Source organism: Leuresthes tenuis, unplaced genomic scaffold (assembly GCF_036924035.1).
Source record: "Leuresthes tenuis unplaced genomic scaffold, fLeuTen1.0.hap1 SCAF_10, whole genome shotgun sequence".
NCBI classification, from domain to species: domain Eukaryota; kingdom Metazoa; phylum Chordata; class Actinopteri; order Atheriniformes; family Atherinopsidae; genus Leuresthes; species Leuresthes tenuis.
The window spans coordinates 737,177-762,897 of record NW_027325364.1 but is presented as its reverse complement, the minus strand read 5'-3'; the positions used below and the strand labels follow the sequence as shown (position 1 = coordinate 762,897).

The following is a 25,721-nucleotide window of genomic DNA, read 5'->3' as shown; positions in this document are numbered from 1 at the left end:
GGTTCTAAGGATCAGCGGGTTCTAAGGATCGGTGGGTTCTAAGGATCAGCAGGTTCTAAGGATCAGCAGGTTCTAAGGATCAGGGGGTTCTACGGATCAGAGGGTTCTAAGGATCGGCGGGTTCTAAGGATCAGCAGGTTCTAAGGATCGACGGGTTCTAAGGATCAGCGGGTTCTAAGGATCGGCGGGTTCTAAGGATCAGCGGGATCTAAGGATCAGCGGGTTCTAAGGATCAGCGGGTTCTAAGGATCAGCGGGTTCTAAGGATCAGCAGGTTCTAAGAATCAGCCGGTTCTAAGGATAAGCAGGCGGTTCTAAGGATCAGCAGGCGGTTCTAAGGATCAGCAGGCGGTTGTAAGGATCGGCGGGTTCTAAGGATCAGCGGGTTCTAAGGATCAGCGGGTTCTAAGGATCAGCGGGTTCTACAGATCAGCGGGTTCTAAGGATCAGCAGGTTCTAAGAATCAGCCGGTTCTAAGGATCAGCAGGCAGTTCTAAGGATCAGCAGGCGGTTGTAAGGATCGGCGGGTTCTAAGGATCAGCGGGATCTAAGGATCAGCGGGTTCTAAGGATCAGCGGGTTCTAAGGATCAGCGGGTTCTAAGGATCAGCACCACCCCCCCCAGGTACCTGAAACCTCCTCTCTGCTGATGCTTCTAATCATTTCTTCCATTTTGGCTGTTTGTGTTCATTCTAATATTTGTAGCTTTTGTTCTTATTCATCTGATCTCATCTCATTTATGGGGGAAAACAGCGTTAAAATCATCATTTCCTGACCTTAAAGCTGGATCCACGGCAGCAGCAGCTCACCTGTGTGAACTGACTGACCAGCGGCGAGCCCCGGACCAGCTGCAGCAGGTTGCTAGGCAACCCGAGCCGCTGGAAGTACCAGACCAGGTTCCAGAAGATGATGGAGTGGCTGTCCAAGAACTGCGGCTGGGCCAGCACCGCCTCACCCTCATTCTCCAGCAGACTCTCCAGCTCCTTCCTCAGAACCAGGGGGCTCAGGTACGCCACCGTCACCTGGGGGGCCCCGCCCACCGACGAGCCCTGCGGGAGGGGGTGGAGTCTGTCAGCGACACGGAAGGAGGCGAGGAAGGCGTGTGAGGCTGTGAAATGTTACCGTGGTGGTTCTGCTGGTCTCGGAGTAGCTGCTGGTCTCGGAGCTGGAGTCCTCGCTCAGCCCGTTGCACTGGTGCCGCCCCGGCGCTTCCTGAGCGCTCGGGGGCCTCACGGCGCTCTCCACCTCGTCCTCCAGGTTCCAGTTGCAGCGTTCCGCACTGAGGACACACGAGAGGAAGCGTTACACATCTGTCCAGCTGCAGGAAGGCGTGTCATGAGAGAGAAAACCCCGGCTGCCTGTTTTAAACTGGTCCAGCAGATCAGAACCAGCCTTCAGGAGGCAGCTGGGTCTTTGTTATTCCTCCCTGATGGAACTGAATGTGCTTCTTTAACCACGTCTCAATTCTTCAGGTCAGAATATTACTCGTGGACAGAGCCCGACCGATTTATCGGATTTACAGTACAATATCGGCCGATATCAGACATATGGATGAAACTCCCTTCAACCATGTTATGAGCTGCTGTTGCAGAGTTTGTCCACCAGAGGGCACAAAGTCCCTGTTGGAAATGAAGCCACAGACAGCTGATCTGACAGTTATCATCAGGGAAGAGTGTTCGTGGTAAACTCTCACGAGACATTACTTAAATAACAGTTAAAAGAACATCCCCATCAGTTCTCTAAACTCAAGTAAGCATGACAGAACCCAGGACCGGTTTTGCTGCTGTTCGCTGACCAGCTGTCGGTTTAACTCTTAACGATGTGACTGAAGATGAATTTCTTTAATAGCATGACAGCAACGAGACGTCTCATCTCTGGAAAAAACATGTTTTACAATCATTTGCAGCAGCATTTTTAAAATGCTACGCTGTCGAAGTCCACCTCCAAAAAATTCTAACGACACGCCGCGTCCATAAGGGCTGTGATTGATCAGCTCAGAGCGTAATTTCCGGCCATATTGATGGCTGTAAACGGCGAAGAAGCTCGTCAAATCGGCCCGTTGACATTCCAAAGTATCAAAGTGCATTTGTTCATCCAGGTTGTAAATTCAGCCGTTCAGCCTCGGCCGGTCCTACAGACCCCCCCCCCCCCCCGCAAACATCTTCTCTGTCGCCTGCTTCAACATTAGTTCTTCATACTGATGGAGCATAAACTCGGCTTTATTCTGCCTAAATAAAGTAATGATTACTGTATTTATAAGCTGCACATCTGTAAAACGTAAGTTAGGCATGGAGGGAGTGAACATTTAGTATTAAACAGCTTGATAAAAGTTAGCTTTTCTTTTATAAACTTACTAACATACATAGAGATGGAAATGATCCCTGCTTCACTTGTTTGTGTTTATTTTGCCTTCTGCTGAGGACGAGCTTTGACAGCGTCGCATACACATTTATCTTCTTTTTAACTCGCATCTTTAATAAAGTAGCACAACGTGTCTGTCGAGCCATACTGTAACAATGGATGAGCTCGCTCAAACATTTCCATTTACTCGTCTCCTCTCCTGCCTGTAAGCTAGAAGCTAACATAAACAGCTAATTTAAACAGCTAACGTCAGTAAACAGCTAACGTCAGTAAACAGCTAACGTCAGTAAACAGCTAACGTCAGTAAACAGCTAACGTCAGTAAACAGCTAACGTCAGTAAACAGCTAACGTCAGTAAACAGCTAACGTCAGTAAACAGCTAATGTAAACAGCTAACGTAAACAGCTAACGTCAGTAAACAGCTAACGTAAACAGCTAACGTAAACAGCTAACGTCAGTAAACAGCTAACGTAAACAGCTAACGTCAGTAAACAGCTAACGTTAGTAAACAGCTAACGTCAGTAAACAGCTAATGTAAACAGCTAACGTAAACAGCTAACGTCAGTAAACAGCTAACGTAAACAGCTAACGTAAACAGCTAACGTCAGTAAACAGCTTATTATTTTAGGGATATCTGTATGTTTTGTTACACGTTTCTGGAATTTCGTTTTTATAATATATATCGGCCGATATGTCGGAATATCGGACCTTTAATCACCAAATATTTGTATCGTGTCGGCCTTAAGAATCCCATATCGGTCGGGCTCTACTCGTGGAGTTAAGGTGTTTGAAGGAGATGGATCCATCGGGCTTTACCTGATCATCAGGTTCTGAGCCCAGCTGAAGGTTTTAGTGCATGTTCTGTTTTAAATGACAAAGAGGCTCCTGCTGCGTAAACACAGATCGAGTCAGACCGCTCGCAGCCCAGGTGAGAGTCGGTACCTGCTGACGGGTCCGAGGTCGCAGATCTCAGCGTTCAGGAAGGGGACAAAGGAGGCGGAGCAGAAGGGGCAGGAAGAGTTCAGGTTGGAGTCGTCTGACGTCCAGCCGGCCATGATCTCCTCATCGTAAACCAGGAAGTTACAGCTGCGGCACAGCGAGCAGCTGGACATCAGCACCTGGACGCAGGGACGGGACCGTCAGCGCTACAGAACAGAACCGAACAGAACAGAACCGAACAGAACCAAACAGAACCAAACAGAACCAAACAGAACCAAACAGAACCAAACAGAACCGAACAGAACCAAACAGAACATAACAGAACAGAACCAAACAGAACAGAACAGAACAGAACAGAACCGAACAGAACCAAACAGAACAGAACAGAACAGAACAGAACCGAACAGAACAGAACCGAACAGAACAGAACCGAGCAGAACCGAACAGAACAGAACAGAACAGAACAGAACAGAACCAAACAGAACCGAACAGAACAGAACCAAACAGAACAGAACAGAACCAAACAGAACAGAACAGAACCAAACAGAACCAAACAGAACAGAACAGAACAGAACCAAACAGAACCGAACAGAACCAAACAGAACCGAACAGAACCTAACAGAACCGAACAGAACCAAACAGAACCAAACAGAACCGAGCAGAACCAAACAGAACATAACAGAACAGAACCAAACAGAACCAAACAGAACAGAACAGAACAGAACAGAACCGAACAGAACCAAACAGAACAGAACAGAACAGAACCGAACAGAACAGAACCGAACAGAACAGAACCGAGCAGAACCGAACAGAACAGAACATAACAGAACAGAACAGAACCAAACAGAACCGAACAGAACAGAACCAAACAGAACAGAACAGAACCAAACAGAACAGAACAGAACCAAACAGAACCAAACAGAACAGAACAGAACAGAACCAAACAGAACCGAACAGAACCAAACAGAACCGAACAGAACCTAACAGAACCGAACAGAACCTAACAGAACCGAACAGAACCTAACAGAACCGAACCAAACAGAACCAAACAGAACAGAACAGAACCGAGCAGAACCAAACAGAACAGAACAGAACCGAACAGAACCAAACAGAACCGAACAGAACAGAACAGAACAGAACCAAACAGAACCGAACAGAACCAAACAGAACCAAACAGAACCAAACAGAACAGAACCGAACCAAGCAGAACCAAACAGAACAGAACAGAACAGAACAGAACCGAACAGAACCAAACAGAACCGAACAGAACCAAACAGAACCAAACAGAACAGAACCGAACAGAACAGAACAGAACAGAACCAAACAGAACAGAACCGAACAGAACCGAACAGAACCAAACAGAACCAAACAGAACAGAACAGAACCGAGCAGAACCAAACAGAACAGAACAGAACAGAACAGAACCGAACAGAACCAAACAGAACCGAACAGAACAGAACAGAACCAAACAGAACCAAACAGAACCAAACAGAACAGAACCGAACCAAGCAGAACCAAACAGAACAGAACAGAACCGAACAGAACCAAACAGAACCGAACAGAACAGAACCAAACAGAACCAAACAGAACAGAACCGAACCGAACAGAACAGAACAGAACCAAACAGAACAGAACCGAACCGAACAGAACAGAACAGAACCAAACAGAACAGAACCGAACAGAACCAAACAGAACCGAACAGAACCAAACAGAACCAAACAGAACCGAGCAGAACCGAACAGAACAGAACAGAACCGAACAGAACCAAACAGAACCGAACAGAACCGAGCAGAACCAAACAGAACAGAACAGAACCGAACAGAACCAAACAGAACCGAACAGAACAGAACCAAACAGAACCAAACAGAACCAAACAGAACAGAACCGAACCGAACAGAACAGAACCGAACAGAACAGAACCAAACAGAACAGAACCGAACAGAACAGAACAGAACCAAACAGAACAGAACCGAACAGAACAGAACAGAACCAAACAGAACCAAACAGAACCGAGCAGAACAGAACCGAACAGAACAGAACAGAACCAAACAGAACCAAACAGAACCGAGCAGAACCAAACAGAACCAAACAGAACAGAACAGAACCAAACAGAACCGAGCAGAACCGAACAGAACAGAACCAAACAGAACAGAACCGAACAGAACAGAACCGAACAGAACAGAACCGAACAGAACAGAACCAAACAGAACAGAACCGAACAGAACAGAACCGAACCGAACAGAACCGAACAGAACCGAACAGAACAGAACAGAACAGAACAGAACAGAACAGAACCGAACAGAACCATCCGCTTACCTCCATCCCCACCCCGTCCTGACTGGCGTCCCAGGACCGGCGCAGGGGATAAGATGGGGGGGGCGCGTCCGCCAGGTCCAGGTCACTTGCTACAGACAGCGAGCTCTGAGGAAGACGAGGATTAATCAGGAAGCTGCTGTAAAAACACCAACGAGGAAGAAAGGGACCGTTTCCTTCCCAGCACCTGAGGAACAGGTGCTGGGTCACCTGACTCAGGTCTGAGGACAAACCTGCCGTAAAACAACCGTCTAACAGGCTGAAAACTGCAGCTGATCAATAAAAAAGGGTTTATTTATTAAAATCTATTCAACTCATACAGAAACTGATGCTGGATATAAATATTAGTCAAACTGTAAAGATAAATGATACTCAGCTATACTTATCTATGAAACCAGATGAAACCAATAGGTTGGTCAGACTACAAGCCTGTCTTAAAGACATAAAGACCTGGATGACTCAGAACTGTCTGCTTCTAAACTCAGACAAACTGAAGTTGTTCTCTTTGGACCTGAGCGCTTCAGGGAGAAACTGTCTAGTTATATAGTTACTCTAGATGGTATTTCCTTGGCTTCTAGTGCTACAGTGAGGAACCTTGGAGTTATTTCTGACCAGGATCTGTCCTCTGACTCTCATATAAAACAGGTTTCTCGTGTGAATTGGACTCTAATTGGTCTGAATTGGACTAATTGGTCTGAATTGGACTAGAAATGGTGTGAATTGAACTCTAACTGGTTTGAATTGGAATGAATCTTTGTGCCTTGAGATGACATTTGTGGTGATTTTGGACTTTCTAAATCAAACTGAATATTATATATATATATATTAATATAAAATAGTTTGATTTTATCTTAAGATCCTACGCTCTTAAGATTCTTCTTCATGTTTTTTAAGCGCTTGTGGAATTCTTCTTCTGCAGTTCTCACCTCTGAGGTGGCGTTGACCAGCCGGTCCTTGGCCTTCAGCAGAGTCTCTGCCACCTGAGCCTTCCTGGACTGCCGCTGCTCCGACACCCGCCGTCCGACGCCTCCGGGCCGCCGCTCGTCCACGCTGGCGGCCCGCCGCACCGCCGCTCGGTGTTTGGTCGGCGTGAGGAGCTGCTGCAGCTTCCCCGCCAGACCCCCTCGGCTCGGGGAGGAGACGTTGTTGTCGTTCTCGTCCACGGCCTTGTTCCTGTGGGCGGAGTCTCTGGCGCCGGCGGGTCTGCGGGTCAGAGGCGGCGCCCGTCAGATCAGGAGGAACAAAGCAGTGAAAACCTGCGGCCGGTGAGCACTGACCTGCCGTCCCTCTCTGCCGGCTGGCAGCTGCAGTCCGGCTCCGGCTCGGCGCACTCTTTGTAGAAGTTGGAGAGGCACACCTGACTGCGGGGAACCACCAGGCCGCCGGGCGGCGCCGGAGGCGGCGTGGAGGTGTCCCGGCGCCCCAGCGGCGGCTTGCGAGAGCCGGCGTCCCCGCATCCATTGGTCCCTGAGTGATGGGTCTTCTGGGAGGGCTTGACCTCTGAGGACAGGGAGGGAGGGTTAGTGGTTCTGACCCGCCTGCGAGAGGCGGAGCTGAAGGCGGGCTCTTACTGTCGCTCAGCGTCCTCACGCTGCTCAGGCTGCTGCTCTTCACCAGCGGCCCGCTCAGGGACTCATGGCTGGAGCTTTCACTCAGGCCGCTCCAACTGGACTGACGAATCAGAGAGGAGTGGGGGCGGAGCCTCTGGTCCGGGTCCACCGCGACTTCTGCAACAAACAGAAGCGTCACGGGAAGTCAGGGGGTGGGTTAACCAATCAGAGCGAGCGCTGGGAGATGGAGGCGTGAGGAACACTAGATTAAACATTTAAAAGCAAACAGACAGAAAAATACCCCACCACACACTTTCAGAGGGTCACAAGGCGACACGTTTGCACTAAATTAAACCTTTAACCTTACAGTTCTTACTGAAACACAGACGAATAAAACGTTTCACAGCGTTCCAACAGGGTTGCCGCGGTAACCACAGACTTAGCAGAACCCGGACCAACACTTCCTGAAACATGTCTGACCTCCCCGGGAGCCCACGGAGCCGCTCTTCTCTCGCCGTCTGATTGGTCTTCGAAACTGGGCCACGGCCAATAGGACGTTCCTCAGCTTGGCCCAGCGCAGACGCCCGCCCTGATTGGTGGACGGCCACTTGCTCTCCAGAACGGCCTGAGGAGAGAAGACGTCCGATCAATAAAGGTTAAAGGGAGGGAAATCAGTTCAAAAGGTCCCTGATTAAGACAAGAAGACGGTTAAAGTAACGAAAGACATCTGAAACTAAGCAGCTCAAATCATTGGATCAAAGGTCGACAGGTGGAGGAGGAACTACTTTGTTACACCGAAAGGTGCATCAACTCTGCGATCAGATCAGTAAACTGATGAGTGTTGTTGACCTTGTTGTAGTATCCGTAGGTGATGGTGTTGGGTGTGATTCCAGCCTTCTTCATCTCCAGCAGGACTCGGACTGCGAGGACCGGCTGACCGTAGAGACCACAGAGCTGCATCAGGATCCTGTAACAAACCTGAAGGAAAAGGCTCCTAACTCAAGGGATGAACCAGTGTTGTGTCGACACAGAACAGACAACTTAGCAAAGAAGCCATTTTAAACTGGATCTTTAGGCACTTTGTTACCAGCAGCCTGTCACAAAGACACATCATTTGTTCCCATTTCTTTAGCTGCATCTATGAAAAACAGCAAAGAAAACACAGTTTGACAGACAGAAAATAGGATTTCTGCAGCAACAAGGTGATTCCCAAAGAGCTATTAGCTGAAAACTTGGCATATCTCAGCATGGGGTGCAGTGTGTCCTTAAAACATTTGAGGAAACTGGACAAGTGGAGGACAAAAGAAGAAGTGTCAGGCCTAAAAAACTATCTCCAGCAGATGAACAGGATCTGAAAGTGATGTCCTTAAGAAAGAGGAAAAAATCCAGCTGTGACCTGACAGGACCTGAGAGATGCATCTGGACCTTCAGCTGATCCATCTACTGTTGGCCCAAGCCTCATCAGAAATGGGCTCCATGGAAGGGTGGCTGTCAAGAAGCCGTTCTTAAGGAAGGGAAACAGGGAGAAAAGGCTGAGCTGTGCCAAATGACACAAGAAGTGGACTGAAAATCAGTGGCAGCAGGTCTTATGGAGGGATGAATCCTCCCCAGAGCCCGGACCTCAACATTATTGAAGCAGTGTGGGATCATCTGACAGAGAACGGAACAAAAGGCAGCCCACATCCAAAGAAGAGCTTTGGGATGTCCTTCAAGAAGCCTGGAGAACTATTCCTGAAGACTCCTTAAAGAAATGACAGAAAGCTTGTCTCAGAGGGTTCAGGCTGTGTTGGACAATAAAGGAGCTCAGACCAGAGATTCACTTTAAAGCTGCTGAGAACTGATAAAAACTCTGTTTCTGCCTCAGATTCTGGGTTTATGTTCATGTTTGAACATGTTTCAGTGAATCTCTGCAGCTGCTTCCTGTTTTTATGGTTCCGGGACATAAAGAAATGCAGCTGATCAGCACTTTGAACAGAACTCTGAGTCCAGAGTAGAACAATGAGAGAGAACATGTAAAACTAGAAAATTTCTGAAGAAATTTTGATGGGTGCCAAGCTGCTGCCCGTCCACACAGAGACATATGAGTTAATGTGCTGAGTGTTGAAGGTCAAATTGAAGATCAACCATTATAGGATCATAATCCAGTCTGAAATATGAGATTCTGGCTTGTTCTGGTGAAATCTGCCTGCTTTAGACACATAAGGCCCGGTTGATCTGTTCAGATTAATGGAAAACATATGAGCCCCAAACTGCCTCTTTTTTCTCCATTCATTTTCCCATTGACAATTTGCCCGCTTTTTCCCATTTATCCGCTATTGTGCTCGAGTAATGAGAGAGAAAAATAATAGCACACCTCTCCCGATCGGCGCGCACGCAGCCATGTGTTTTTTATTTTAGTCGGACCTTCGCTGCGGGAGGAGTAGCGCGCCGAAAAACGTGACGGAAGCGGGAGAATAATAAGTATTCACAATAGTAATATGTGTGCCCTGCCTTTGGCACCCATAATGAGGAACATTTTCATCTAAACCAGGAAATAATCAGACTTTTAAAACTAAATGTTCTGATCAGTAACATGAGGAGAACCTGTAACTAACATGTTCTGCCGGGTCAGACTGTGACCCGATCTGTCTCACCTCGTCCGGCAGCACCACCTTGCGGTTCTCCATGTGTTTCAGCACATCGTAGGCCGTGTGCAGCGTGCGGACCTTGGCGCTCTCGGCCCGGACGAAGGTGGGCAGGTAGATGAACCAGAGACCGTAGCAGTGACCCAGCAGGCACTTGGACCACATGTCCGGCACCGCCGAGTACTTCTGGGCCCGCTTCTGGGCCAACTTGATCTCCTGCAGACGCAAAGAGAGCCGTCAAAGAAAGGAGCCGAGGGTCTGAACAGAACTGGGTTCTGCTGCAGCGCCCCCTGCTGACAGCTGCTTCTGTGTTCTATGTTCAGTCTGACTAAAGTCAACCTTTTTCTGGTGTTTAACTCAGACAGAACTGTGCTGCACAGCCTGCTCTGTGATGCATGTAAAGCACTGACTCACGGCACGAGGTTAGATTCACGGTGAAAGCTGAAATTAAACTACACCGAGAATGTGAAGCAGCTTGAATCTGTGATCCCCAGGAAACTTTAAACTGTGGCTGAAGTAAAGTCAGGGAGCTTCTGTCTGAATTATCCTGTGGGACTGGATACTGTAGTGGTAAGAGTCCTTCCATGTGGGAGACCTGAGTTCAAATCCCCTGCATGAAAGGTATTACCTCCAGTAGGGGTCCTTAGGCAAGACCCCCTGTAAGTCGCTTTGGATAAAAGTGTCTGCTAAATGCAGAAACAACATCCTGGAAACAACTAGCCTAAAAGAACACGTCCCCCCTCTGTTCATTGAGCTCCTCTGGCTGCCCTTAGCATCAGATCCAAGTCCCTGATGTTAGCTACAAAGAGCTTAATGGAACGGCTCCATCTACTTGAAGGCTCTTGCAAAGGCTTCTGTCCCAACTGGGTCCCTCCGTTGGTCCCAGGATTGTCGTCTAGCAGCTCCTACACCACGCCTAAGACAATCCAAACTCTGTTCATGTGTCGTCCCACGATGGTGGAATGACCTACCGAGCGCTACCAGAACAGGGGCGTCCCTGTCTATCTTCAAGAAGCTCCTGAAAACCCAGCTCTTCAGAGAGCATCTCCTATCCCAGCACTTACCTTGTACTTCCCTCCCCCCTCTATCTCTGCACTTTATCTTTCTGCTCTTCCTTCTATGCCTGCACCCTATCTCTGCTCTGTCCCCTCTGACAGAGTCGGACTCCTGGGTTCCTTCTATGGAGCTTATTGTTAGCTTATTGTTAGCTTTTTGTTAGCTTATTGTTAGCTTATTGTTATCTTTTTGTTAGCTTATTGTTAGCTTATTGTTAGCTTTTTAGCTGTTATATCTTCATCTGTAAGTTGGATAAAAGGTTCTGATAAATACAGAAACAGAAACTGCTGAATGCCGCCTGCAGCCTCTGAATGTTGAATGAGTTGAAATATTGATGCAGGTTCATTAAATTCAGATGATTCTCAGTAAACTGGGTCACAAATTAAACTCGGCTCAGTGGACCCGAGCGGATCCGACCCGGTTCTCCACCCTCAGAACCCCCCCAGAACATATCCGCCTGCACTGGACCTGCAGCACCAAGAACTGCCTCATTAAACCCAATGATCTGCCTCCAAAGCACTAAGACAGAACCTACGAACCCATCGGAGACCAGAAGGTGACGTCCCGGCTGGTGCTGAAAGGTTCTGTTACCTGCTTGGTGCGCCGGGGGGCGGGGCTGCTGGGGGCGCTGCCTTTGGCCGGGACGCGGAGCTGGTCCTGCGGGCGGTCGAACAGCCCAGGCTTCAGGGTGGGGAAGGTCTCGTAACTGGACACATGAGGGAGAATCAAACATCCTGTCAGCGGCGGCTCCTCGCCACCTCCCAGCCGGGCTCACGGCGTGCTGAGTCCTACCTGTAGAGGGCGGGGCACTCCGAGCCGTCGGCTTCCTGCGGCTCCTCGGGGGGCATGATGAAGACGGTGTGTTCTCCGCTGTGCGTCTCATCCAGATCGATCAGCCTCACCTCCTCCGGCTTCTCCACATCCACCTGCTCACAGCAGCACAAACATCAGAACAGGGGAGGAAGGCGGCGCTCTGCGACTCGGGAACAAACGGCGTCCCACCTTCTGCACGCACTCATCGAAGAACTCGAGGCAGGCGTGCCGGTCGCTGACGAAGGAGCACTCCTCGATGAACTGAGTGAACATCTGAGTCCTCGTCAGCTGGGTGTAGAACTTCTGCTGCGTCCGGTCGCGAGACTTCAGGAACCCTGCAGGGCGACCACAGAGAAGAAGAAGAAGAAGAAGGAGAAGAAGAAGGAGAAGAAAAAGAAGAAGAAGAAGAAGAAGAACTCAGTCAGGACGACCACAGAGAAGAAGAAGAAGAACTCCGTCAGGACGAAGGCTACAACAAGCACTTCCTGCTGATCTGAGCAGCAACTCAAAGCTAACAGAGGAGGAAACAGCGCACCCTGCAGGTTGAACAGCGAGCTGCAGTCGGTGGTGGTGTCCGATGGCGCCTGCGTGATGGGCAGCAGGAAGGCCCGGTACCCCCGCAGCAGGCAGCTCATGAAGCGCAGGAACGCCTCCTGGATCTCCAGCTCCAGCTGCTTCTGGCGCCGGTAGATCTGATCGTAGTCGGTCAGCAGAAACTCCAGCGTCGCCTCCTCCTGGCCGGGAGTGCAAACTGCACCACAAGAGAGAGCGTGCACGTGTGAGTCATTACGGTGTCAGGATGTGCACGTGTGAGTCATTACGGTGTCAGGATGTGCACGTGTGATTCAGGATGTGCACGTGTGATTCATTAAAGCGTCACGACGTGCACGTGTGATTCAGGATGTGCACGTGTGATTCACGATGTGCACGTGTGATTAAATAAAGCGTCACGATGTGCACGTGTGATTCAGGATGTGCACGTGTGATTCAGGATGTGCACGTGTGATTCATTAAAGCGTCACGATGTGCACGTGTGACTCAGGATGTGCACGTGTGACTCAGGATGTGCACGTGTGATTCAGGATGTGCACGTGTGATTCAGGATGTGCACGTGTGATTAATTAAAGCACCACGATGTGCACGTGTGATTCAGGATGTGCACGTGTGATTCAGGATGTGCACGTGTGATTCAGGATTTGCACGTGTGATTCAGGATGTGCACCTGTGATGTGCACGTGTGATTCAGGATGTGCACGTGTGATTCAGGATGTGCACGTGTGACTCAGGATGTGCACGTGTGATTCATTAAATGTGCACGTGTGATTCAGGATGTGCACGTGTGCTGTGCACGTGTGATTAAATAAAGCGTCACGATGTGCACGTGTGATTCAGGATGTGCACGTGTGCTGTGCACGTGTGACTCACTCTTCTCCAGGGTCCGGTGGAGATTCATCAGGGTGTTGAACAAAGTCTTTCCCGGTTTCCTGGGTAACGATCGCCATGACAACGGCTTCTTATCCTCCGACCTGAGACACAAGAAGAAGAAGAAGACGGACTCCGGCTGTCAGAGGAGCAGCTCAGCTCAGCTCAGCTCGGGGGGCTTATTTCAGGCTGCACTCACTGGAAGATGGTGTTGGTGTCCAGGTCCACGCACACCACCTCGGCGGGGGGGTCGTACAGGTCGAAGTAGCTGGAGTGGACGCCCACGATGAACGGCATCGGCGCCAGCAGCACGTCGGCCATCTGCAGCGGGCACAGCGGGATGTAGGGGCAGATCCAGCGCAGCGGGAAGGTCATCTGCACACAGACAGACGGACACCCGCTCACATGCACCCTCCTGTGTGCGTGCACGTGTGTGCGTGTGCACGTGTGTGTGTGTTCTTACGGAGACGAGGGCCTCGCTCACAGACGTCAGGACGTCGGGCCGCAGCGAGTGCAGCAGCAGTTTGTGTTCGGTGAGGACGGCGAGCAGCAGCGTGCAGGCGCTCTCTGGGCCGAGGTTCTGCAGCAGCTTCAGGAAGCTCGCACCACTGAGACACACGTGCACGCACACGTGCACACACACACACACACAGAGAGAGACACAGTTTAGATCCAAACCCCACCCAACCTGGAGGCAGCAGGTCATAAAACAGGCGCTCCATGAAGTCAGCTGAGAGGCATTAAAGGAGCAGTCCAACATGTTGCTGTCTGTGAGGCGTTCAGGTTCAGAGTTAATTAAACTACCTTAAAAGAGAAGAACCGAGGCCCTGAAGAAGAACCGAGGCCCTGAAGAAGAACCGAGGCCCTGAAGAAGAACCGAGGCCCTGAAGAACCGAGGCCCTGAAGAAGAACCGAGGCCCCGAAGAAGAACCGAGGCCCTGAAGAAGAACTGAGGCCCTGAAGAAGAACCGAGGCCCCGAAGAAGAACCGAGGCCCCGAAGAAGAACCGAGGCCCCGAAGAAGAACCGAGGCCCCGAAGAAGAACCGAGGCCCTGAAGAAGAACCGAGGCCCTGAAGAACCGAGGCCCTGAAGAAGAACCGAGGCCCTGAAGAAGAACCGAGGCCCTGAAGAAGAACCGAGGCTCTGAAGAACTGAGGCCCTGAAGAAGAACCGAGGCCCTGAAGAAGAACCGAGGCCCTGAAGAAGAACCGAGGCCCCGAAGAAGAACCGAGGCCCCGAAGAAGAACCGAGGCTCTGAAGAAGAACCGAGGCCCTGAAGAAGAACCGAGGCCCTGAAGAACCGAGGCCCTGAAGAAGAACCGAGGCCCCGAAGAAGAACCGAGGCCCTGAAGAAGAACTGAGGCCCTGAAGAAGAACCGAGGCCCCGAAGAAGAACCGAGGCCCCGAAGAAGAACCGAGGCCCCGAAGAAGAACCGAGGCCCTGAAGAAGAACCGAGGCCCTGAAGAAGAACCGAGGCCCTGAAGAACCGAGGCCCTGAAGAAGAACCGAGGCCCTGAAGAAGAACCGAGGCCCTGAAGAAGAACCGAGGCTCTGAAGAACTGAGGCCCTGAAGAAGAACCGAGGCCCTGAAGAAGAACCGAGGCCCTGAAGAAGAACCGAGGCCCCGAAGAAGAACCGAGGCCCCGAAGAAGAACCGAGGCTCTGAAGAAGAACCGAGGCCCTGAAGAAGAACCGAGGCTCTGAAGAAGAACCGAGGCCCTGAAGAAGAACCGAGGCTCTGAAGAAGAACCGAGGCCCTGAAGAAGAACCGAGGCCCTGAAGAAGAACCGAGGCCCTGAAGAAGAACCGAGGCCCCGAAGAAGAACCGAGGCCCCGAAGAAGAACCGAGGCTCTGAAGAAGAACCGAGGCTCTGAAGAAGAACCGAGGCCCTGAAGAAGAACCGAGGCCCTGAAGAAGAACCGAGGCCCTGAAGAAGAACCGAGGCCCTGAAGAAGACTTTGAACATAAGAGCTCAGAAATTTGCCCGACCTGAACGCACCACAGAGGCAACGTGCACGTGGAAAAGTGTGCATGTGTGACTGCCACAGTGAACTCACCTGAGAGGGAGGGGGGAGGAGACCGGCTGGCAGAGCAGCAGGTTGTCATAGGATGAGAGCTGCAACACACACACATTAACACACATTAACACACTTTAACACACACATCCATCACCTCAGACCCACCTGTCTCACACCCACCCCTCAAATGGACATACTTTGGTATCTCCAGCGCTGCTTCAGCTCATTGAGGTTTGCAGCTTTGGTTTCTGCAGCTCTCTTAAGGTCCCACCACAGCATTTCAGTCAGGCTGAGGTCTGGACTCTGACTGGACCATTGCAACACCTCGATTCTTCTCTTTTTCACACATTCTGCTGTAGATCTGCTGCTGTGTTTGGGATCTTTGTCCTGTTGATGAGCCAGTTTCAGCCCAGCTTTAGCTGTGGGACAGATGGCCTCACATTTGACTCTAGAATACTTTGGTATCCAGAGGAGTTCATGGTGGACTCAATGACTGCAAGGTGCCCAGGTCCTGTGGCTGCAGAACCAGCCCAGATCATCAGCCCTCCTCCACCGTGCTTGACAGCTGGTATGAGGTGTTTGTGCTGATATGCTGTGTTTGGTTTCCTCCAAACGTGCTGCTGTGCATTAGGACCAAACATCTCCACTTTGCTCTGGTCTGTCCAAAGGACATTGTTCCAGAAGTCTTGAGCTTTGTTCAGATGCAGCTTTGCAAACCTAAGCTGTGCTGCCATGTTCTTTTTAGAGAGAAGAGGCTTTCTCCTGCAGCCCTTCCAAACAAGCCATCCTTGTTCAGTCTTTTTCTAACTGTGCTGCCATGACCTTTAACCTTTAACATGCTAACTGAGGCCTGTAGAATCTGAGATGTATGACCTTTAACCTTTAGCATGCTAACTGAGGCCTGTAGAGTCTGAGATGTAGCTCTGGGCTTTTTCACCTTGGGGTGACCTTTGACCTTTAACATGCTAACTGAGGCCTGTAGAGTCTGAGATGTAGTTCTGGGCTTTTCACCTTGGGGTGACCTTTGACCTTTAACATGCTAACTGAGGCCTGTAGAGTCTGAGATGTAGCTCTGGGCTTTTCACCTTGGGGTGACCTTTAACCTTTAACATGCTAACTGAGGCCTGTAGAGTCTGAGATGTAGCTCTGGGCTTTTTCACCTTGGGGTGACCTTTAACCTTTAACATGCTAACTGAGGCCTGTAGAGTCTGAGATGTAGCTCTGGGCTTTTTCACCTTGGGGTGACCTTTGACCTTTAACATGCTAACTGAGGCCTGTAGAGTCTGAGATGTAGCTCTGGGCTTTTCACCTTGGGGTGACCTTTAACCTTTAACATGCTAACTGAGGCCTGTAGAGTCTGAGATGTAGCTCTGGGCTTTTTCACCTTGGGGTGACCTTTAACCTTTAACATGCTAACTGAGGCCTGTAGAGTCTGAGATGTAGCTCTGGGCTTTTTCACCTTGGGGTGACCTTTAACCTTTAACATGCTAACTGAGGCCTGTAGAGTCTGAGATGTAGCTCTGGGCTTTTTCACCTTGGGGTGACCTTTAACCTTTAACATGCTAACTGAGGCCTGTAGAGTCTGAGATGTAGCTCTGGGCTTTTTCACCTTGGGGTGACCTTTAACCTTTAGCATGCTAACTGAGGCCTGTAGAGTCTGAGATGTAGCTCTGGGCTTTTTCTCCTTGGGGTGACCTTTAACCTTTAACATGCTAACTGAGGCCTGTAGAGTCTGAGATGTAGCTCTGGGCTTTTTCACCTTGGGGTGACCTTTAACCTTTAACATGCTAACTGAGGCCTGGAGAGTCTGAGATGTATGGCCTTTGACCTTTAACATGCTAACTGAGGCCTGGAGAGTCTGAGATGTATGACCTTTAACCTTTAACATGCTAACTGAGGCCTGTAGAGTCTGAGATGTATGACCTTTAACCTTTAACATGCTAACTGAGGCCTGTAGAGTCTGAGATGTAGCTCTGGGCTTCTTCACCTTGGGGTGACCTTTAACCTTTAACATGCTAACTGAGGCCTGTAGAGTCTGAGATGTATGACCTTTAACCTTTAACATACTAACTGAGGCCTGTAGAGTCTGAGATGTATGACCTTTAACCTTTAACAAGCTAACTGAGGCCTGTAGAGTCTGAGATGTATGACCTTTAACCTTTAACATGCTAACTGAGGCCTGTAGAGTCTGAGATGTAGCTCTGGGCTTTTTCACCTTGGGGTGACCTTTAACCTTTAGCATGCTAACTGAGGCCTGTAGAGTCTGAGATGTAGCTCTGGGCTTCTTCACCTTGGGGTGACCTTTAACCTTTAACATGCTAACTGAGGCCTGTAGAGTCTGAGATGTATGACCTTTAACCTTTAGCATGCTAACTGAGGCCTGTAGAGTCTGAGATGTATGACCTTTAACCTTTAACATGCTGAGGCCTGTAGAGTCTGAGATGTATGACCTTTAACCTTTAACATACTAACTGAGGCCTGTAGAGTCTGAGATGTATGACCTTTAACCTTTAACATGCTAACTGAGGCCTGTAGAGTCTGAGATGTAGCTCTGGGCTTTTTCACCTTGGGGTGACCTTTAACCTTTAGCATGCTAACTGAGGCCTGTAGAGTCTGAGATGTAGCTCTGGGCTTCTTCACCTTGGGGTGACCTTTAACCTTTAACATGCTAACTGAGGCCTGTAGAGTCTGAGATGTATGACCTTTAACCTTTAGCATGCTAACTGAGGCCTGTAGAGTCTGAGATGTAGCTCTGGGCTTTTTCACCTTGGGGTGACCTTTAACCTTTAACATGCTAACTGAGGCCTGTACAGTCTGAGATGTAGCTCTGGGCTTTTTCACCTTGGGGTGACCTTTAACCTTTAACATGCTAACTGAGGCCTGGAGAGTCTGAAATGTATGACCTTTAACCTTTAACATGCTAACTGAGGCCTGTAGAGTCTGAGATGTAGCTCTGGGCTTTTTCACCTTGGGGTGACCTTTAACCTTTAACATGCTAACTGAGGCCTGTAGAGTCTGAGATGTATGACCTTTAACCTTTAACATGCTAACTGAGGCCTGTAGAGTCTGAGATGTATGACCTTTAACCTTTAACATGCTAACCTTGGGGTTATGTCCTGATACTTAAATCTTAGGGTGACATGACTGAATGTTTGATGTGAACTGCTGCAGTTCAGTAAAGAAATGACTGTTAAGCATCAACAGGCTGAGGCTGAAGTCCAGTGAGACCCAACAGTAATCTGGGTCTCTGCACTTCCTGCAGGTGCAGACACCGGAGGTGAGGACAGGGTTTAAGAGCCCATGAATGTGAAATGATGAGCGGCGGTCTGTACCTGAACGAGGATGCGAGGACGCTGGGGGGAAGGAAACGGGACATTGTGCATGAAGCTGGAGATGTGTCTGCAGGAAGGAAAAAACACCAACCTTTAGCTTCTAGCTTTAGCTTCAACCATCTAAAATCAGGTTTAATCAGAGGTTTCCACGGGAACAAAGACAACATGCATCAGAGAGAAGGCTGAACAAACAGAAGAAAAGGAAGTTGTGCACAGACTTCTCGAGCGGCAGGACGTGCGGCCCGGAGATGGAGTATCTGTAGACGAAGGTGAGGAACTTCTGGAAGACGGTGAAGAAAGGCCAGTGGGAGAGGACACAGATGCTCTTCTTCACCTGCAGGCTGCGGTTGGTGATGGGCCGCCGGTCGACCACGCTGAGCAGGCCGAGCCGGATGCTCTGCCGCTCCGACAGCAGCTCCCTGGAGAACGCCTCGTAGAACTGGATGGCGGCGCCGTAAACCTGCAGGGAGAAGCAGCTTCCATCAGCCTGCAGGTGGAGGACGAGCTGAACTGTTGAACTGGGTGTTGGAAAAGGGATTTTATCACAGTTACTGTAAAACTTTAAGATCTGTGTGATCCAGATGTTGTTCCCACATCTGTTCTATCAGATGACCTTTCCACAGGCTCTGAAAGCAGCAGCCAAAACAACCATTTGGACTCCTTCACAGGTCCAAGTCCCTGATGTTAGCTACAAAGAGCTTAATGGAACGGCTCCATCTACTTGAAGGCTCCTGCAAAGGCTTCTGTCCCAACTGGGTCCCTCCGTTGGTCCCAGGATTGTCGTCTAGCAGCTCCTACACCACGCCTAAGACAATCCAAACTCTGTTCATGTGTCGTCCCACGATGGTGGAATGACCTACCGAGCGCTACCAGAACAGGGGCGTCCCTGTCTATCTTCAAGAAGCTCCTGAAAACCCAGCTCTTCAGAGAGCATCTCCTATCCCAGCACTTACCTTGTACTTCCCTCCCCCCTCTATCTCTGCACTTTATCTTTCTGCACTTCCTTCTATGCCTGCACCCTATCTCTGCTCTGTCCCCTCTGACAGAGTCGGACTCCTGGGTTCCTTCTATGGAGCTTTTTGTTAGCTTTTTATAAAGCTGTTATATCTTCATTTTTAAGTCTCTTTGGATAAAAGCGTCTGATAAATACAGAAACATGAACTCCTCACGATGAATAAACGGGCTCATATCAAACCTCCCCTTTAGTTGGCAGTAAAATCATTCTCCATCCTGCTCCTGTTAATGTCCTGATGACCTCCACCCAAACACCACCAGCAGCAGCGTTTCTGCCTTCATGTGACGCCGTCGACCCCAGAAACATGCAAGTGGACCGCTAAACCGGTTTAAATCATCTCCAGAAGACAGAAACTGCTTTTTATTTATGGGTAATCTATAAAAACAGCAGGTGGAGTTCCTCAGGGTTCAATTCTGGGGCCTCTTTCATTCAACATTTACAAGCTCCCTGTGAGGAGTGATGCTTCCCTCTCCTTGTTTATGCTGAAAGGTGCATCTTCTCCTCCTTTACTTACCCGCAGTAACCCGATAAATACGAGAAACACATAAATAAGTTCGGATAGTCATAAGTTTAGTCATTGGGAGGGTCAATGCGTTTCTTTTTTAAACAGGACTCGGGTCCCACCTTGTCCCCGGAGGCGGAGGTGAGGACGAAGGTGGAGAAGACGGGCAGCTGGTACTTGGTGTTGAGCGGCCAGCTCTCCACCGTGACGCCCATCGGCAGGCAGAAGACGGGCACCGACTCGGGCAGAGGAAACGCCTCCAGGTCCTCCTCCGGGTAGCGGCTGATCAGACCTGCAGCACAAAAACAAACTCAGAGGTCAGTCAGATGACCTCAGGGTTCGTTTCTAGCTGTTTCACATGAAGGATGCTCAGGCTGAACAACGTTTTTCAATGAAACTCAAAGCTGGACCGTTAAGTAAGTAACCGTTTAAAACAGCAAAAGAACGGAATTTAAACGTAATTTGGTTACTTTTTGCTGTTTATCATTCGTAAAAGGTAAGATATGATCATCTGATCTGAGCTTCTTCCAGCTGTGGCAGCATCTGGGGAACAAACCACATTGATGCCGCAGTTTAAACTCTCAGCGCAGTCATGTTGAAACGCTGTTCCAACATCTGGATTTACCGGCTGCTGCTGCTGAAACAGACTCCTCTGCTGGAGCCACACAGATTTACACAGAAACTTAAAGCCCGAGCTGCTCAGACCGTCTGATTGGATCAGCAGCAGCTGAAGGTGATGAAGGGTGAGAGCGTGGCGTCCACAGGAGGAGTTACACCCCCCTCCTCTGCTCATTTATGATGAAAATCATCTTAAAAGTTGCTCAGATTCATGAAACCGTCGGTTTCAGAGTCTAAAACAGTGAGTTTAGACACTTTTTCTCTTGGTTCACTGACATGTTGCTTCAGCACAAACTGAGAATAAAAGCCAAGATTTCAACATTAACTTCAGTTAATCCATAAATCTGTTCTCAGATATTCTTTTTTTGTGGAAAACAGCCACAGAACTGACACATAAACATCCCCATCAGCGCCTGAGGAGCCCTCCACAGCCTGGATAGAAAGCTGCAGCATCGGTTCTGTTCGGCTGAGCTACATGTAGAAGAAGAAGAAGAAGAAGAAGAAGAAGAAGAAGAAGAAGAAGTTATCTCCCATCAGATACTCACTGGCTTCGAACACCAGGGCGTTGGCCTTGGCCACGGCTCTCTTGTAGCACACGTACAGAGCTGGACCCCACTGCAAACACACAGCAACACCAGAACCGTCAGTTAGTGAGGTCACAAACACACCCAAAAGCAACGATCCAATCAGAGGACTGGATTCCACCTGCACTCAAAAACACTCAGAAATCAGAGAAATAGCATTAAAAAGGATGGTCAGCAGCCCTGGAAGTGTCCAGTGCCTCATTTTCACATTCAACTGAAGCCGAAACATCCCGTTTCTGTCCGATGGAGCCGTCTGTGACATCATCACAGGTCAAAAGACAGAACGCCAGAGCTCGAAGCCCTCCTGGAGGTCGGTACTCACCATGCCGGTGTTCAGGTTCTTGTCGACCCGGCAGAAGGTGTGCGGCGCCACCTCTCCCTTGCTGGGCAGCAGCAGGGCGATGTCGGTGACGCCCAGCGTGTGGAGGCCCTGCGAGTCCAAGGCCCGGCGGTACGTCAGGAACACCCGGTGAGCCGTGGGAGCGCCGCCCGAGCTGAGGCTGGCCGAGCGGCTGTAGGGCGTGGTCTCGATGACGTACCAGCCCTGCTTCAGCTGCTCCTTGCCCTCATACAGAACCCTGCAGGGAGAGGACGCCGTCAGATTAATCGCTGCTGTCTCAGAACGGCGCCGGTTTGAACTTATTTCACTGCAGTTTAACCAAACTTTTTATCGGTAAGACTTTGGAAATGAAGTGAAGAATCTCAGCTTCTGATTATTAAAACTAAACCGGTTTAAATCATCTCCAGAAGACAGAAACTGCTTTTTATTTATAGGTAATCTATAAAAACAGCAGGTGGAGTTCCTCAGGGTTCAATTCTGGGGCCTCTTTCATTCAACATTTACAAGCTCCCTGTGAGGAGTGATGCTTCCCTCTCCTTGTTTATGCTGAAAGGTGCATCTTTTCTTCCTTTACTTACCCGCAGTAACCCGATAAATACAAGAAACACATAATCTCAGCCTCTGATTATTAAAACTAAACTGGTTTAGTCTGGAAAGCTGGGCCACTGGGCCCCCCCATCACAGCCAGGCTGGGCCACTGGGCCCCCCATCACAGCCAGGCTGGGCCACTGGGCCCCCCCATCACAGCTGGTATTCTGGCCTTTCTTTATCGGCTGCCTGTCAAAGTGTCTCTAAGCCAGAAACAAAGCCCTGAAACAAGCTGCGGCTGAGCTTAAAGAGCTCATCTTTCCATTTCACCCGACAGAGCTTTACTTTCCTCTGCTGCCACAGTGGATTAGAAGTGCTGCCCCTCCTCATTAATCTGTCTGACGGGGGTCATTTCAGACTCTGGTGCTGATCTGATGTCCAGCAGCAGAGATTCAGCTCATCAGCAGCAGAGATTCAGCTCATCAGCAGCAGAGTCAGCAGCTGAAGGTGAAGGGAGCAGCGACCGACCCGTTCCCCAAAGCTGCAGCTGCTTCACAGGAGCTGAATCTCTGCTGCCGGAGTTCTGCCAGCGGAACAGAACCGGAGCACAGAAGAAGAACACCGGCGGCTCACCCCAGGTCCAGGACGGGCGGTTTGTCCCGGCCTCGGCGGTAGCACAGGTACAGGTGCGGGTTGTTGATGAGGCCGGCGCTCAGCTCGGCCGAGTGCCCCCCCAACGTCTTCTCGATGCAGGTGAAGCCCTCCGGCACTTCCTCCCCGAGGCCACGAGCGATCACCACCAGGTCCGTCACCGGCTCCGCCGCCCGGACCGCCGAGGAAGACGAGGACGCCGCCGAGGCGCAGCTGGCCGCCTTTCCATCCTCGTCCAGGGGCCTCCAGGGCCCCGCAGGGTTCAGACCGGCCACCACAAAGTAGTCCACCAGCTGGGGACATTTCTCTTCTGTCATGCCTCCTGTCAGGCCTCCTGTCAGGCCGCCGCTGCAGGAACAAAGAGCCCAGAGTTAGTCACAGTCAGGCCTCCTGTCAGGCCTCCACTGCAGGAACAAAGAGCCCAGAGTTAGTCACAGTCAGGCCTCCTGTCAGGCCGCCGCTGCAGGAACAGAGAGCCCAGAGTTAGTCACAGTCAGGCCGCCACTGCAGGAACAAAGAGCCCAGAGTTAGTCACAGTCAGGCCTCCTGTCAGGCCGCCACTGCAGGAACAAAGAGCCCAGAGTTAGTCACAGTCAGGCCTCCTGTCAGGCCTCCACTGCAGGAACAAAGAGCCCAGAGTTAGTCACAGTCAGGCCTCCTGTCAGGCCGCCGCTGCAGGAACAAAGAGCCCAGAGTTAGTCACAGTCAGGCCTCCTGTCAGGCCGCCGCTGCAGGAACAAAGAGCCCAGAGTTAGTCACAGTCAGGCCTCCTGTCAGGCCGCCGCTGCAGGAACAAAGAGCCCAGAGTTAGTCACAGTCAGGCCTCCACTGCAGGAACAAAGAGCCCAGAGTTAGTCACAGTCAGGCCTCCTGTCAGGCCGCCACTGCAGGAACAAAGAGCCCAGAGTTAGTCACAGTCAGGCCGCCACTGCAGGAACAAAGAGCCCAGAGTTAGTCACAGTCAGGCCTCCACTGCAGGAACAAAGAGCCCAGAGTTAGTCACAGTCAGGCCTCCACTGCAGGAACAAAGAGCCCAGAGTTAGTCACAGTCAGGCCTCCTGTCAGGCCTCCACTGCAGGAACAAAGAGCCCAGAGTTAGTCACAGTCAGGCCTCCACTGCAGGAACAAAGAGCCCAGAGTTAGTCACAGTCAGGCCTCCACTGCAGGAACAAAGAGCCCAGAGTTAGTCACAGTCAGGCCTCCTGTCAGGCCGCCGCTGCAGGAACAAAGAGCCCAGAGTTAGTCACAGTCAGGCCGCCGCTGCAGGAACAAAGAGCCCAGAGTTAGTCACAGTCAGGCCTCCTGTCAGGCCGCCACTGCAGGAACAAAGAGCCCAGAGTTAGTCACAGTCAGGCCTCCACTGCAGGAACAAAGAGCCCAGAGTTAGTCACAGTCAGGCCTCCTGTCAGGCCGCCACTGCAGGAACAAAGAGCCCAGAGTTAGTCACAGTCAGGCCTCCACTGCAGGAACAAAGAGCCCAGAGTTAGTCACAGTCAGGCCTCCTGTCAGGCCTCCTGTCAGGCCTCCACTGCAGGAACAAAGAGCCCAGAGTTAGTCACAGAGGATGAAACACTTCCAGCCACACGTTCATCTCCGTTAGCTTCGTATTTACTGCTAATTTCCTCATATTTCCACAGCTTTACAGCGAGTTTAAAGCGAAACTGAGCAGCGTCTCACACACATCATGACTCAGCAGGCTGAGGTCAGGCCCGCGCTGACCTCAGCCTGCTCAGCCAATCAGAGAGCCCACAGACACACAGCTGTGTTTGTGTTGGAAATACTTTCCTGAAAACCCTTTTAAAAGAAGTCAGCTTTAAGTGTAAACTGCAGACTTTCCCCACATGTTTACACATATTCAACAGATAAGTGACTGTGTGACGTCAGCATCTCATGAGCTGAACTTAGAGGGAACCAAACGCCACAGCTTTCCTCGTCCTTTGGCTCAGACGCTGCAAAGGAAGGTTGAAAATGACTCAGCTGTAAGGCTGCAGCCGGTCGGACCGAAGCCGGGTTAGGATCAGCCTTCCCTAACCCTAACCCCCTTTAAATGTGACACAATGAACCTGAGTGTGAAAACACAGAGGAAGAAACATGGCGGCGGTCGTGTGTGAGAGAGTCACTGAGCCGGAGAGCGTGGGATAAAAATAGGATCCGCAGTGATGCTGCGAGATGCTGAAAGCGCTCTTATGTAACGGTGAATGTCCTTTGCCCTCCGTCCTCCTCTCTGACTCACAAAGAGGAAGAAGAGAGAAAACCAGCCGAGTTCTGCACAAACGTCCCGTTCAGTCCAGGCCAGAAAAGCTCGGCTCCCGTTTACAGTGACGGCTGTGCAGAGACTTATTGTTTAAAAGGAGGAACCTGGAGCCTTCACCTGTCTGGAAAAAGCACCTAAAGATGAACCAGACCCGATGTCGAGTTGATTTCTGCTGATTTTCCCACAGAAAGAGGCTCCTTTAACTCAGATGCTGTTAATCAGCCAATCAGAAGCTTCTAAAGCTCAGACTGGAATCCCCTCAAACATAAAATGAATAAATCTTTATTACAGTAACAGGAAACTATCGATCTACCCGTCTGTTGATTGGCAGAAAGCTCGGAACCGTAGAACCCGTCTGAACCACACCTCAGAGGCTGACTGAAAGAGGCGGTGAGCCGTCAGTCCGGTGCTCAGCACATAAATCAGAAAGAAGCAGCTGAATTTTACAGATTCATCAACATTTGATTTCCTTCCTTCTCTGTAAAGCAGATACTCTGTCCTGCAGGGACACACCCCTCATCCTCATCACAGGGTGAAAGTGAGAGAACGACGTTAAAGAGGACAGAGAACAGGAAGTGCAACCAGAGGTGGGTCAAAGGTCAGCTGGCAAACAGGAAGAGGACAGGCGGCCTGCTTCCTGTTCATCGATGACTTCCTGGTGACGCAGCAGCATGTGTGACCGCAGAGCGCCGCTCGCCAAGGTGACAAAACACTCTGTTATCTCTCTTTAACAACACACCTCACAGGGCGGATCACAGATGGCACAACAGGAAACCAAAACCACTCCAAAAAGAGACAAA

General features: G+C 50.3%; 1 protein-coding gene across 2 annotated transcripts in view; it reads right to left on the bottom strand.

Moving 5' to 3' along the window:
* Nucleotides 1-25,721, bottom strand: part of dennd4b (DENN/MADD domain containing 4B) — a 44,988-nt gene that overhangs the window by 5,613 nt on the left and 13,654 nt on the right. Inside the window, exons 2-25 of one of the 2 annotated variants that reach the window (XM_072393459.1) lie at nucleotides 22,650-23,001; nucleotides 21,471-21,726; nucleotides 21,110-21,179; nucleotides 20,069-20,238; nucleotides 18,648-18,889; nucleotides 18,430-18,496; nucleotides 15,137-15,195; nucleotides 13,540-13,684; nucleotides 13,276-13,451; nucleotides 13,080-13,180; nucleotides 12,190-12,405; nucleotides 11,844-11,989; nucleotides 11,634-11,767; nucleotides 11,433-11,547; nucleotides 9,795-10,001; nucleotides 8,011-8,139; nucleotides 7,642-7,786; nucleotides 7,183-7,338; nucleotides 6,889-7,111; nucleotides 6,538-6,814; nucleotides 5,615-5,719; nucleotides 3,302-3,477; nucleotides 1,121-1,277; nucleotides 808-1,047 (exon numbers count right to left, since the gene is read on the bottom strand). In XM_072393459.1, the coding sequence (XP_072249560.1) occupies nucleotides 808-1,047; nucleotides 1,121-1,277; nucleotides 3,302-3,477; nucleotides 5,615-5,719; nucleotides 6,538-6,814; nucleotides 6,889-7,111; nucleotides 7,183-7,338; nucleotides 7,642-7,786; nucleotides 8,011-8,139; nucleotides 9,795-10,001; nucleotides 11,433-11,547; nucleotides 11,634-11,767; nucleotides 11,844-11,989; nucleotides 12,190-12,405; nucleotides 13,080-13,180; nucleotides 13,276-13,451; nucleotides 13,540-13,684; nucleotides 15,137-15,195; nucleotides 18,430-18,496; nucleotides 18,648-18,889; nucleotides 20,069-20,238; nucleotides 21,110-21,179; nucleotides 21,471-21,726; nucleotides 22,650-22,984 (4,047 nt within the window). In that variant the 5' untranslated portion in view covers nucleotides 22,985-23,001. Of the gene's footprint in view, nucleotides 1-807; nucleotides 1,048-1,120; nucleotides 1,278-3,301; nucleotides 3,478-5,614; nucleotides 5,720-6,537; nucleotides 6,815-6,888; nucleotides 7,112-7,182; nucleotides 7,339-7,641; nucleotides 7,787-8,010; nucleotides 8,140-9,794; nucleotides 10,002-11,432; nucleotides 11,548-11,633; nucleotides 11,768-11,843; nucleotides 11,990-12,189; nucleotides 12,406-13,079; nucleotides 13,181-13,275; nucleotides 13,452-13,539; nucleotides 13,685-15,136; nucleotides 15,196-18,429; nucleotides 18,497-18,647; nucleotides 18,890-20,068; nucleotides 20,239-21,109; nucleotides 21,180-21,470; nucleotides 21,727-22,649; nucleotides 23,016-25,721 lie in introns of both variants that reach the window. The other variant, XM_072393458.1, reaches the window with a different exon arrangement.